The sequence below is a fragment of the Sebastes umbrosus genome, chromosome 15, assembly GCF_015220745.1.
Source record: "Sebastes umbrosus isolate fSebUmb1 chromosome 15, fSebUmb1.pri, whole genome shotgun sequence".
In the NCBI taxonomy this organism is placed as follows: domain Eukaryota; kingdom Metazoa; phylum Chordata; class Actinopteri; order Perciformes; family Sebastidae; genus Sebastes; species Sebastes umbrosus.
In genome coordinates, this window is record NC_051283.1 from 19955195 (window position 1) to 19969891 (window position 14697).

The window sequence follows — 14697 nt, forward strand, 5'->3', positions numbered from 1 at the left end:
GCACGTGACACTTGGTGCCTCACACTGAGTGGAATATTATTTATTCATATCATTTATTTTCAAGAGAATTTGAAATGAAGTCCCTGCACCCTCGCCCTCCAAAGGTGAAGTCAGTGCGAGGACGTGATTGATTGGCAGTTAGCTTCTGTGAAGTCAACCACACTTTCTTGCCATTTCGCACCAATTTCACTGATACCTGTATTTTTCTAATTAGCTATCTCTAGGTGGTTGAACACCTGCACAGTCTGGAGGTCCTGAGAGCTTAGATATGCAAATTAAATATTAACGGCTCATACTTACATTTTATAAGTCAGAACAAAGTCAAAATGACAAAATGGGATTTTGCAGGGTTATTATAGCTTTGCCAAATTAGTTTTCTCTAACTCAAAAAAACTCAAAAAACTGTCCCACTTTCACTGGACGTTGCACTGGGATCTGTGTATGTACCGTGGATGAATAGATGAAAAGATATATGAAGATACGCTTGTGGGAATTGTTCTGCTTTTCCTCCATCGCATCTGGCAAAAACAGATGTATGTGATGTTTGGACACTCTGTAATGTAGCGCAGGTATGATTGGAGGCCTCTATCTTTACAGTCCATGATATTGTACTGCGGGCTTTTACATATACAGCTAAAAACATAACGCAGTGGAGAGAGGAGCTTCACTTAATGAAATGTCTGAGGCTGCACACTTGATAGAACGAGATAAGTCCGGCTCACTCTGACTCATTGCCCCTCGCAGGATTTCCTCGTCCTCCTCCACATGAAATGCTTATAAGATATGAACTATCTCAATCATCTCTTTATTGGAATTATTTTCTTAGTTTAACTGTAATAGAGAGGCGAGAGGTCTTTTAATCTTCCTCTGTTCCTCGTGAACTGTTGAGAATCTGGACTCCTTGCCTCTCTGCCACAGTTGTCAGCCGGGAGCCTGACAGCCGGCAAAGAGCTGAATCTACTCCAACACCAAGTTTCCGTCATAATTCTGCTGCTCTTCAGCCATCTTCAATGCAACGCATGGAGGGGGCTATCTCTCGCTGCCAAGGACAGAAAGGCTTTGTCAGTCTGTTTGTCAGAATGTTCTCTAAAAAAAAGTAGGTACTCCTGTCAGCGAGCTCCTGTCCTGCAATCTTCTCAAATTGTTTTCTTTTGCCTCAGGCCATGAATTTCTTTGCCATCCTCATTTTCTATTGAGCAACCCAACAGAGAAAAAACAAGATATTTTTACCATCCTGGTATTTCTTCTCCATCCTGAGCCTCTGATCTCACTTAACAACGTACTATGCTTCTCTGTTTTCTCTTGCAGAACTGCCTAACAAACCTCTTCTCATATTCACCTCCTCTTAATGTGTTCCTACATGGCCACTAGAGTTAGCCCGCTCCCTGTTTGGATGGCAGTTAAAATATGTATTGGCAGTTTTATGACTGTTTTTTGATATTCCAATCAGAGAACAAGGAATTAAACACTGATGTGTCGGTAGGAATGCTTATCAATTAATCATAGTAACAGCTTGTGGTTAAGCAGCAACATGACATTTAGTCAACTAGGCTATAAAGGGCAGCTATGATAAGTTGAATGTTGCTTGTAATAGATACAAGTAAATCATTTATTGTGGCCTGCAGTTTTTCAGTTTTTTTTTATGGTGAGTGAAATCAAAACCAGAATTTGTTTCATAGACATAAACAAGTTTGTGAGTGTGTTCCATAGACTGTATATATAAGGATGATGCGTCTCTACTTCCTCTTACTGTACAAAAGTGAAGCCAAAAAATCCCGGATACATCTTCAGATTTTGACGTCAGAGTCTGCGCAGTAGTGATCGGGGGGCTGGAGCCATGGTATTGAGGTCCCGCCCTCACACCCGCCCAAGCCAATCACGAGCCGACAACTTCACTCAGAGCAGCTGTCAATCACAGCTGTCAATCATGATGTCTCACCCCCTTTTTATAGCATTAAATAACTAATTAACACCAGGGCTGCCATTCAAATATTTAATCGCCATGATTAATCACAATTAATTGCACATTTTTTATCTGTTCAAAATGTACCTATGATTTGGCAAGTATTTAATACTCTTATCAACATGGGAGCAAAAATGCTTTCTTTATGCAAATGTATGTATATATTTATTATTGGAAATCAATTACCAACACAAAACAATGACAAATATTGTCCAGAAACCCTCACAGGTACTGCATTTAGCATAAAAAATATACTCAAATCATAACATGGCAAACTGCAGCCCAACAGGCAACAACAGCTGTCAGTGTGTCAGTGTGCTGACTTGACTATGACTTGCCCAAAACTGCATGTGATTATCATAAAGTGGGCATGTCTGTAAAGGGGAGACTTGTGGGTACCCATAGAACCCATTTTCATCTGCATATCTTGCAGTCAGAGGTCAATGGACACCTTTGAAAATGGCAGTGACAGTTTTTCCACGCCAAAATTAAGCGCAAGTTTGGAGCGTTATTTAACCTCCTTCGCGACAAGCTAGGATTATATGCTTGGTACCAATGGTTGGTTTCTTCTCTCTGGCTTTAAAACTGAGCCCGCTGCAAACTCCGAAAAATCGATTGCATTAATGCGTTAAAGAAATAAGTGGCGCTATAACAAATTTGCGCTAATGCGTTACCGCGTTAACTTTGACGGCCCTAATAAAAATCAAATTTATCAGAAAAATTAACACTTGAACATACACCAGCGTGATAAGAACTACCTAAAATTACAGAAACCATCTTTGGGAAAAATGTATTTGATATGTACTTTGACTTTTTAGTTTGGCCCATGTCCCATCCACTAACATGGAGGGGGCAGGATTTACTACCTATACTGCAGCCAACCAGTAGGGGGCGATCGAGATGTTTTGACTTCACTTTTGGGGAGCTGTCATGTCGTACATCTTTATGTACAGTCTATGGTGTGTTCACATGCTCTTATCTTATATCATATCACATTATCATTGCATTCGAGGCACACAGCTAAACATTAGTTTTTCAGAAAGATAAATCCCTGTTGATCTTTGAGAAAACCCAGAGGTGTCAAAAACACTTACTGCCATTTTTAAGGTTTTTCCAGAATCCCCACAGATCCAAATATTCCACCTGCTGCATGATAGAAAATGTTTTTAACTAATTTCCCAAGTTGCCTATTCCCTATTCCAAACCCAAATTGCAGCTGCAAGTTTGATTTGAACCAAAATGATCAAGTTTTGCTTTTGTCTTTGGTCGTATTTGTCTATATTAATGTTACTTTATCTTTTATTTACATGCACAATAACGTTTATTTCCCTGTCATTGTTGTTGTAAGTGACGGTGTATGAGTCTTAAAAACTAAAGAAAAACCTTGTGTCTGTGCAATATAGCTGCATGGACACATCTTCAAAGACGTGGCTGCCGCATCAGAGTCAGTTTGGGTTGGTTGGTCAAGCGGAGGTTTGCTGTGGCGGACCTGGAGTTTTAACCCCAAGTGAGTCAGTTTAGAGGTTTACTTTTCACTGCTGTCAACTGTGCCTGACTTGTACAGCCTCCTCCCCAGTCTGTCGTGGTGCAATGAGATTTTTCTCTGTTATATATGTTTTTATATGTTCCCCTTCAACCTGCTATTTTCTCTGACACCCGTCGACACCACTGTTGCCAATGGTTAATGGAAGGTTTAACATACACTCCAGCCTCAGCTGCGACATTCTGCTCTTTTTCCTCTGCCATGGCTTTCCAGTCCTTTTCAGCCTGTATGAAGCTTTACAAAAGTACCTCAATATGAGTGAGGATTTTTTACCACTCAATCCTCCACCGGAGCATCACTCACCCTCTGAGCCCTGCTTTGTCACACTCCCAGAGTTTTATTTTGACATCCTCTAGGTTTGATAGCGCCATTTGCCTTTTTACTCCGGCTTTGATACACTCCGAGTATTCCTCCTCTCTCTGCTCTCTTTACTTCCCCAGATGAAAGCAGCCATTTGTGCTCCCTCCAGGGACGGGAAGAGAAATAATTTTCTGTTAGTTAGCGCAGCGTGTAAAGCTGTTGTTTCATTTCAGACATTAAGACCTACGCAGTAATGTTTTGAAGTGTTGGGAAGAAACAAACAAGAGGCAGCTCAGATTGTAGGGGAATTCTTAGTTGAGAATCACCTTATTTGAAATTGTGATGAGGTAATATCGAAGTATACACTCGGTGTTAAGAGCTTCAAATTGCTTCTTGATCTCTAATTTCATTTTCACAATTTTCAGTTGTTTAATTTGGCTCTGCTCATTTACAAGCGCAGCAATAATGCCTCTAAATACAGTAGTAAAAATGAAGGTAGTTTGATGGAGAGCTGTGCACAAGCTGCGAACATGTTCCTATGGTAACTAGGCCACACTCCCGTTGGCTAGCGCACACACACACAGGCAGAGGGACAGGCAGGAGAGAGAGACAGGAATTCTGGAAAACACGTGATGGAGAGCAACTTTAGGTTGTTTATTCAGGTTACTGTTCTTATGCCTTTTGTGCACTTGAGGCGTATTTGTATTTTAAAATGTCTGTCAATGGGCCTTGAGAAATCGCCGTTGCATTGCAGAATGTTGGAAGTCACTTTCTTTCTGTTCCTCCAAAAATATCAAGCCGATCTCAGGTTCTTTCCCGTGGCTCCCTTACGCCCACAATGCCCCTGCTTCCTCAACCCCTCCACCCACCCTCTGCTTTCAAATCCTGCAGCTCTACCTCTTCTCTGCATTTTACGTTTACTCGATTACAGTGCCGTTTCTAATCATAGCGCTGGAGGGTCTCTGAACACAGTCAGGTGTGTCACTTGTCCCCTTTTTTTGCTCAACTTTTCTTAGTCCTATTTAAACATCTTTGTAATGAAAACTTTTTGTGCCATTGTCTTTTGAGTGTATGTATGGGGTTCAAGTTTAGCTCGAGCTCAAACAGTAGTCCTGATGTTTATTCACCTTGCATTTCTGAGCACCCGGCATTGCAAAACAAGAGTTTATTCCATCAAGCAGCTGATCCTCTTAAAGCCAGCAGTGTACGTCTCTATGTGCTCGGCATCTCCGATGTCATTCTGCATTTTTGTAAATCACGGCTCACACTTAAACCGTGTCAAACCTCTCGGAGCGATGCTGCCGGCTTGTCAAAGAGCCACAAGGTTGATACAGCGAGGTTTTGCGTCTGTCAGTCATGCAGGCTGATTGTTTGGACAGCTCGCTGTTAATGAACGGCCTTAACTTTCTGCACACATTTGCGCTGTCTGTGGTTTTCCAACAGCTGTGATGCTGTGATGAATTTATGATGGCAGATAAACAACCTTTGACCCAGTGTACTTTGGCAATTGGCATTTATTTTCTTAAACAAGCACATCTAGAGTTAAGCATTGGCTTAAAGTGTCAATTAATAACATAAAAAAACAAATAGATTTTCTCACTTGCCGCCTCGTGCTGTCTTTCCAAGTTTTTGATGATTTAAAGTGCGACTTAACACCCTGTTGTAGCTGTTTTTAATACATGTAAAATGTATTAAAATCCAGCATCAATTTGCTTTTTACTGTTGGGGCATTGAGTACAAGACAACATCACTGATTCTTTTTTTTATTTATTTGGTCTATTGGGACAGAATTTCTAGATTGTTTCTGGAAGAACTGAAAAACACTAAAAACTGGTATCAATTGATAGTATAATAAAGTAACATATAATTCAAGAGAAGTGGATTAATTTTACGTTGCCGTGGCCGTGGGCGCCTTTTAGTGCATGTGAGCGTGCCCCACTGGCTAACTCACTGCGCTCTGCACTGCACTCATACGGCAGTTATAGCTGATAACGTCCTGACCGACGCCACTGTTGCGAAAGCGTAGCACCCATCCCGCGGTTCCCCCTTAGGTTAACACTGTTGGCACTGTCAGCACTGTTGCCGTTGTTTTCAATGTTTCACTGTTCGGCTCAGCCATCGCCATGCTGAGAGCCGTGAAGAAGCAATAGAAATGCTTCCAATCTCGCATTTAGCACCTCTAAAAACCACAAACAAAATTCCTGTAAATTATATCGATGGGCAGAATAAATAGGAGAGGATATTTCAGAACCTGGGGACATAAAATCAAAACTCTTTATGGATGTATGTGGTAAAAAGCTATCTTAGTCAGATTTAGTGAATAGCTGCCTGTGGAATAAGAAAAGAATAAACTGGCATCCGGTAGTCGCTTTCAGTCCATCGTGCTGATGTTGCAATGGAACGAACAATTGACTTTCACTTATTGGCAATATACGTTCTTTGTGTGTACTGCAATTTCTTGCTGCGTATTGGTCATCATCATCACCAATTCATTGGTCGGGCCGTAACACTTAAACCAGTAATCAGTCATGTAAAATCTCATATGTTTATAATTTATTAACTGCATTATAAAATGCATTCAGATTTCTCGATCTGTACAGACAATTGAAATGAAACTGCTTAATACAAACAATATTAAATTGGACCCTTTTTAATAGATATATACTGTAAACTGTGAACTGAACTGCATTCAGCCTTTTGCTAAACTTCCAAATGATTTGATAACATTTTCGATGAGCAGATTTTGCAGTAGGGTAAATAGTGCGCATGATCAGAACAGAATTAAATTTAGATTTAGTCAGGATACCTTGGTGTATTGACTTATGTTACGGACATATTGGAGCTGTCGGAAAAATAGCAAATTCCAAGCCATAATTAGTATTTTGTTGTCGACATGAACAGTATTTACTCGTCGGAATATGGCAATTAAGGAGGCTTCCATATGACACCAATGCGACATCTGCCCCGGCAGGCCCGTCTGTGAGTCACCAGAGGCTCCTCATTGTCAGATGCTGCAGACCAGACATAATGAGATCTTGTGTGTGTGATCTGTAACTGGAAACACTGTCACTCCAAGACAAAGTGGACTGCTGCACCATCAACACTGTGGACAGTCTCAATAAAATTAAGCTCACTCAATTTTCTCAGAAGGCTCAGCTCCCACCCTCAATGCAGTGAATCATAAGACGTAAATCATGTAGAGGCCTCGCACGAGTGACATAAAACAAACAAAACACCTGCTGGAGAGCACACCGCCTCATTTAGTAGCATCATGAGCGAAAATGCAAATGATGATCATTTAATTGTCGGTACAGGTGTGTTTTTTTATTTGGGATGCAGAGTGGCATCAGTAAAAGCATCCATATTGGCATCATTCGTAATTTAACACTGTGTTGTTTATTACAGTCATGTCCAGACCAAAAAGTGAGTGGTTTTATACCTGATACAAGACTTGATTTGAGGTGTGTAAATACATAATACAAGCATTTGTACCCAGCTGCAGTTAGAAAAGTCATTATAGTATATACAACAGCTTACTATCCTGACATCTACAGTATATACTGTAGTGTACTGGGTCATGCTTTTTTCTTTTTCTGTCATATGTCCAGTCAAACTTTAAAATAACTTTCCGAAACTGTGTGGGGCCCGTTAACAAAAGGAAAAGCCTTTCTTTTTGACGATAATTCACAATGACTTTTATTTTGTTCTGTGTGAAATGTATATTGGATGGATTGCCAAGAAATTTGATACAGACTTTTATGTCCCCCTCAGGATGAATTGTAATCGTTTTGGTGATCCCCTGGCTGTTTTAGCAGTTACTATACAATTTTACTTCACAAACAAAAAACGCACAATTTATTTTTTTTCCCAGCTGCAAGAAGCGCTTCCAATTCCTTTGTGCATTGCATTGTGGGAGAATAGTTTCCATCAACAGCACACATTTAAATACCGACTGTGTTTAGTCGGCTCTCTGTCTAGTTTGAGTGTTCCTCATTTTGTAACTTTTCCAGTGAGAACATGCTCTATACTAAAAACCTGCTTAGAAGTAGTACAGATGTGGGACTTACAGGTTGTCATTGTTAGCATGCTGGAATTTGCCCAAACAACTGTTGTGCCTAGTTACATGCTAACAGAGCCGCTAACATGACTGTGGACTCTTGATGACAACTAATAGCCCTATGGACCAAGTGTTGTCTTGTCATGTTAGGTAACCTGAGGCCAGGGATAGTTATGGTGGCAGACTGCTTGGACTGAATGTAACAGATTGCAGAAACACTGAATTGTTTAATGAAATTGACAAAGTAAATGTATTTAAAACTGCAGTGGGTAGAAATGGAGCAAATATGATTTAAAAAAGTAATTTTTAAAACGGTCACTATATCCTGACAGTAGTGCATCAGACAGGTAATCTGAAAAAAAAATCACGCGCCTCTGTGACCTCTGGTGCTCCTAATGGCATCTGCAAGATTTCACAGACTGGAGGAAAACAACCAATCAGAGCCGAGCTGGAGCATGCCGCCTCGCGAACTCCAATCAAACGGTCAAACTAGGCAGCGCTGATCAAATATGAATCAATATTCTGTTACTGTAATGCCTATTTCTAACCTCAAATGTTTTCAGAAACATCTTGTAGTGTACTGATTATCTGTAAAACGAGAAAGTTTGTGACCCGTCATTCATGTTGAGATCTGTTGAGGAAATACCAAGCACCGCCCACCAGCCGGAACACAGCCAATAGGAACGCTCTCGATCTCTGAAATGACCTGTGATTGGCCAAAGTCTCCCGTCACGGGTGAGAGTATTTAACGCCTGAAAACAGAGGCATGAGGAGGTGCAGAAGTCTTGTTTTCTCTCAGAACACTTGAATTAAGATATGCTGAAAGGTTATTATGGAATTTTTGCCAAATGATGCAAAAACGTTCTGCCTACTGAAGCTTTAATGTGGATTGGTGTTGTCACAGCCGATACAGCCCGGCTAATAAGGTCAGTATTGGTGCTGATATCGATCTGGCACATTGCATCGGTGCATCCCTAATTGTAATTTCAGTGATTATTATTTCCCATGGGTTGAATGGAAATTTGGGGTTGGTTTTCATTAAGTACATATTTTGCTTAATTAATAGCTGCTGCGAGATTTCATGGTTATTAAAAAACAATTTTACAGTTTGTACTCGATGGGGCTGCTCATGCCGTGACCGCTTAGCTTGAGGGATGGCACACTGTACCCTTATATTGCATCTAGTTTATGTCTATAACAAAAGAGAAAGCAACCCTGTGTAAAAAGGTTATGATTTTATTCAATTTATTGAAATATAAAGTTTCCAAATGTGTATTAATAGAGAGATATATACTAAAGGTTGAGTATGTTTCTCCAACACCCACTCAGTCTTCTTCTTTCTGTCTTTCTCTCCCTCTGTATCACAGTTAGCTAGAGGCTGTTGCCACCCACACACTCCGTCCTGACAGCAATTTACATTCAGAATAGCCCATGTGAACACATCCATGTGTTATAATATGTCACGTTTACTTAAAGCACCACATGTAGCAGGTGACGGTTTTGGTGGCAGTGATGTTGAATATTCCTCCACGTACAATGAGGGGTGTCAGGATTGAGCCCCATATGAGGCAAAAAGGAGAGTGAAATATTTCCTTCAGTTGAGGAAGATAGGTCTGATCAGTTCACTCACTTCACTGCTACCAGAAGCGCAGTGTTGTGCAGCATGTTACTTTGTGTCTTTCATCATCTTTATTGTGCAGTTTTGTGCCAATATCTTCTACAGTTCAAGTAGAAGCCCTTGGAGTTGTTTCCATGGATACCAAACAATTAGCTTGGATTCAGAATAGAACCTGGAGAGTCGCCTATTTAGAGGCTTTGGGAGTGAGGAAATCATAGGACGACAGAGTGTCTTGTTTCTCTGTTGCAAAAGGGAAAAAAAAACAGGTCCCTTTGGGTAATGGGGAATTTCTAAAAGAAAAAAATAATAATAATTTGCTCCAATGGATCAATCACAGACAAAAATAGAAGAGCAGAATGACTCACAATCACGTTTTTAGCTTTAAGAGACCAACCTATGGCCGAATCTGTGACATTTTATGCCACACTTCAAATGTATGATGAGTAAATTTGATTACACAACCATCTTAGAAAATGCATAAAATCCTAAAAATATATGAATATATAATAGGATGAGGCTTTATTGTACAACCAGGGCTAAAAAAAAATCGTCTTTGGCCTCGAGTAAGGGCGACGTTTCACCTTTTAGACATGCTTCATTCCCCCTTGTATTGCTGTTATTAAAAACCCTGAACCGTGTTTAGCTGGAAATTGGTAGCCTGATAATCAGACTGAATTGACATTTTGTTTAACCTTTTTTTTTTTTTCATTCAGCCTGCCCTTGTGCTCATCTTATCTCATTTCTTGTCAAATGGGGAGGTTATTTTGTTATGCTTTGCTCTAATGTGTCGGTACGGAGTGACATATTGTAACTGTCCCAAAATGTCATAATTCACTTGACACAGAATCTACGGTAGCCAAGAGCTGCCAAGAAATTTGTCAATTTGAGAGTTGTTATTTCTGTAACTTTCTACGTACAACACGTGTACAGCGGCGTCAATACACGCTCGTCACTGTTTTTCAGTGAATGTAGCTAATTAGCGATGTAGCAGATGATGTCCCCCTTTTTTTTATTCCGCCTACTAAACTCTGATTGGTCCATTGTTTTCTCAATACCAGACCTATTTGAATTGCAGAACAAATTGCACATGTGGGTGGTGATTCACAGGTCTGGAACCAGGCTAGGAAATAGGAACATTTTTCAAGAGGGAAGAATTTTACATAAAATGTCCCATAAAAATAGAAAGCTCGGTTTATAAAAAAAACCCCTCTTGCATTTATGTCATTGCTCGTATGAAGAGATATGGATTTTTGGAGTCTGAAGGATGCTCCTGCTCCTGTGCATTGGCCTCATCACACAGTCATGTAGCGAAATGCATCAGATCTGATTCCCTACAGACAACTGTCTATACTTTTATAGATCCATCACCATGTTCAAGTATGCACAAAGCCCAAAGTCAGACGAAAACCATAAAGTTCAAGATGACTCATTGTTACTTCTTCCCACTATAGAGGGGGCCAATTTAATTCTCACATCAGGTTTTGCGTCATTTTCCACTGGCCTTGGATGCAGAATGTTTCACAATGGGGGAGCGATGAATAGCGTCTAATATTGTCTGTGTTGTTCTTTGTGGTTATTTGGAGGCTGTAGCTGTCTGTCCTTGTTGGTGAGCTTTATTTAAACCTCCTATTCTGCATTGTTGATGTGCTAACAGCTTATTTGTGGCTATTATGTGTTTGTCATGTTGTTATTTAATGCTTATATAATGCTTTCTGTACATGACCAAAGCAGCTGCAAGGTAATGACAGAAGCTATGAATAAGATAATGTAACAACTTGTCAGAATGTAATAAAGTGTCCCTCTTAACTGATTGGAAATAAACTGTTGGTTATGACCTCATAAAGGTGTGACATATTGTATTTATTAGTGATAATGTAACAATAACATCAATAAATATGACTTAAATAAGTAATAAAGTATAAACAGTATAACAATTCAAGTTATTATATAATGATTCAACATTATAATGACATTATCCAGGCTGTTCTCACACAGCTTTACCTACAAAAAGTAATGCACTGTAATTCGTATATATATCCCACGGAATAAATTATTATGTAATCCACGCAATCGTGAACTAGGAAGTATAAAGAGTGACAAATGCAGCGTGGGGAGGATGGATAGGTGGGTCAAAAAACACCAGATTTTCGCACAGGAGGCTGGCATTCGTGTCCAGTGTGAAACCAGAAGTCAATGTTGATATATTTGTCACGTAACTTCCGTACTTAAGTTACGCTACTTCTGATGTTATTTCAACCTAAACCACGATCTTTTCCTAAACCTTACTAACTGTTTTTTGTGACATAACTTCCGTACTTAAGTTACCCTACTTCCGGTGTCATTATAACCCAAACCACCATCTTTTCCTAAACCTAACTAAGTAGTTTTGTTGCCTAAACCTAACCAAGTTCTTTCCTGTGAAGATGGAAGTTTATTTTGAAAAGACTGTAGCTGAAATTGACACGTGTGTCACGTGTTGCTTGATATTCGTAGGAAAATGCACGAAAAATGAGGAATAACTTTTCATAAGATATCATGAGGATATGTTGCATGTTGTTATCCGTTAAGCTGCAATATTGTACTAATGTCTTTTATTCCTTTTGTGACTTCTTTCAAGGGACATTTTGTGTCATATTGTTATTACATCATCACATTTCTGTTATATTGTTCATGGCTTCATGTTGTTTTAAAGTCTCACAAGAGTGTCAGAGCGCTTTGTAAGCCAACACACACTGTTAATTGTTATTCAAAGTGGAGGAAAAAGCACTTCTCTTACATATTTTATCCTTTCTTCACCAAATCTGGTGTAAATTGTATTTGGGTGAGCTCAAAAAGTTATGAATCTGTTTTCTGATTCCATACCATTTTCCTATTATTGGCTGCCAAAGTAAGCGTGACTCACTTGTCATTAAATTGTCATCATCGTTCAACGCATTGTGTAATTGCTAGCTAATTTAGATGACACAAGCACAGATTAACTCTGTCTGAGCAAAATTAGATGGAAATTTACTCAGCAACAGCCCTACAGCAACATGATGCATTTAAATGGCCTTAACTCAGCAGCCACTAGTCTGACTCACAGTTGATCATCACAATCCTAATATTCCCAGCATGTTGGTATACTCCAAAAATCATCTTTCACAAAACATAATGCATTTTGATGTTTTATCTGGATTCAGATGCAGGAAAAAACATTTTATATTCATTGGAATGATACATTTAGGAAAAACACCTGCAGTAGTTGACTATAAGTATAATGATTTTATGTCTCTAATGTTGTTATTAATTGATCTCTTTTTATTCCTTTCTCTTCTTATAGACCAATCTCGCAGGGCAAGTTTTGCCTCTGTAAGACAGTCGAGCATGGAGACCCCTCCAAATGCCACCCCACAGCCCTTCAGACAGCCGGTGAGTACACTAACATTGGTCACACTCTGCTGATGCATACTGTATGTAAGCTTTCTCTTTTTCACATAAAAAAACACATACACGTTGGCTTTTTTTCGGGCCCAGTCCGATTTTAAATTCCCGCTGGCGAAGCAAAGCCAATGTGATGATTGAGGGAGAGTTTTCATAGATGATTTTCATACATTAAGTTTCTAGCTAAACCTGCTTGTAAATGATGGATATTTTTTTTTATTGCATTATGCCCTTTATTCAGTTGGGGCAGTGCTTTTACACTGTTTTTTCTATTTTCCCGTGTTGAAACTTAAGAGTTTTCTCAATCGGCGACTGAAGGGCTCGATCAAGAGGGCCAAAAGTCAACCCAAACTGGACCGGACCAGCAGCTTCAGACAAATGATTTTGCCCCGGTTTCGAAGTGCCGACCAAGAGAGGTGAGTAACTGATACTGTGTGCGTTCATACTGTAAATTCAAGGTAATACCAACTGTTTTGTAATTCAGAGCGCTTCTTTCGGTCCAGAGCAATATACCCGACATGCCAAGTGTGAAGATGAATTGACGTACTAAAAACATATGTCCCGTAGATCTCCAGGCTCTCTTTCTTTATCTTTTCTTAAATGTACTATAGTGAGCGACAGAGAGAGAGCTGTTCCCAGCATGCCGTTCGGCGGTGTAATGGTTAATAGGGGTCCCCTCTCAATACACTACACGGTGTGTACATAACGCACCACTAACAAATATGTCCCGTAGATCTCAAGAGCTCGCACCCAACACTGCACTTCAGCAATACACCCGCCAAGTGTGAAGTCGATCGGACGAACTGTTGTTGAGAAAATCGAAGGACAGACATACATACAGAGACTCCTTCCATTTTAGGAGATAATTATTTATCATATCAGAACTACCCGAACTGTCATGAGCAATAGATTGAAGATCTGAAGTGGTAATCATCTATAATCATCAGACAGGCATGACTGTTACAGTTTGTGTTGTGTCAAGATCATGCAATAATTATGTGATCATGACAAAATAAAAGATACAAATGATTGCAGCTCGGTCCTCGGGATCATGTTCTTGGACTGTGGGAGGAAGCTGGAGCACCCAGCGGAAACCCACACAAAGCCAGGGAGAATACGCTAACCCCACGCAGAGAGAACCAGAGACGTTTTGTTATTTTTGCCTTTGTTTGATAGTTGAACGTGTAGAGCCTCACAAGAAACGTGGGGGAGAAAGAGAGGAGTATGACATGCAACAAATGCTCCCAGATGGAATCAAGTCCAGGGAAATTGTGGCTGTATGATGTGCGTCTTAACCACCAGGATGCTCCTTTTTTACTGCGAGGTGATGGTGTTAATCACTTAGCCACAGTTCTGCCCTGATGACAGTACATGTGACTTATATACACCCATTTATGCACTTAGATCTGGAGCAGCTTTAAGCTTTGGATGCTACTCAGCCATCAACAGTCAAATCTGTTCTTGCTTGGATGGCGGACGTGTGCCGCATTGTGTACCGGGTGTTACTTCAGTGGGTTAGCTGTGACTACCAACTAGAATTGCCTCTGCATTGAAACCTCTCACTTTTTGCTGCTGCATTTCTTTTTGAGCTGCAGCTAGAACATTGCTAACCTCCTTCAAGGTTGCCTCTTATTACAGAACAAGCTGATCGTGTGCTGTAATGATAGTGTATGTAATTATAGTGCGCTGTATTAAAGCAGAATGTGGCAGTTGTTACTGAGGGTACTGATACTGTTTATGACAATTGTGTCTAGGAGGAACAATCTCAGTCTGTCAGTCCAATACTTTGATTCAAA

The 14697-nt window shown here is 40.0% G+C and overlaps 1 protein-coding gene across 8 annotated transcripts in view; it reads left to right on the forward strand.

Annotated features, from left to right (window-relative positions):
• Positions 1–14697, forward strand: part of LOC119503315 (ras/Rap GTPase-activating protein SynGAP-like) — a 46223-nt gene that overhangs the window by 2847 nt on the left and 28679 nt on the right. For 4 of the 8 annotated variants that reach the window (XM_037795012.1, XM_037795017.1, XM_037795013.1 and 1 more), the window contains 3 exons: positions 3367–3470; positions 12801–12889; positions 13187–13317. In XM_037795012.1, coding sequence (XP_037650940.1) covers positions 3371–3470; positions 12801–12889; positions 13187–13317 — 320 coding nt within the window. In that variant the 5' untranslated portion in view covers positions 3367–3370. The remainder of the gene's footprint in view (positions 1–3366; positions 3471–12800; positions 12890–13186; positions 13318–14697) is intronic. The other 4 variants (XM_037795014.1, XM_037795016.1, XM_037795018.1 and 1 more) reach the window with 3 other exon arrangements.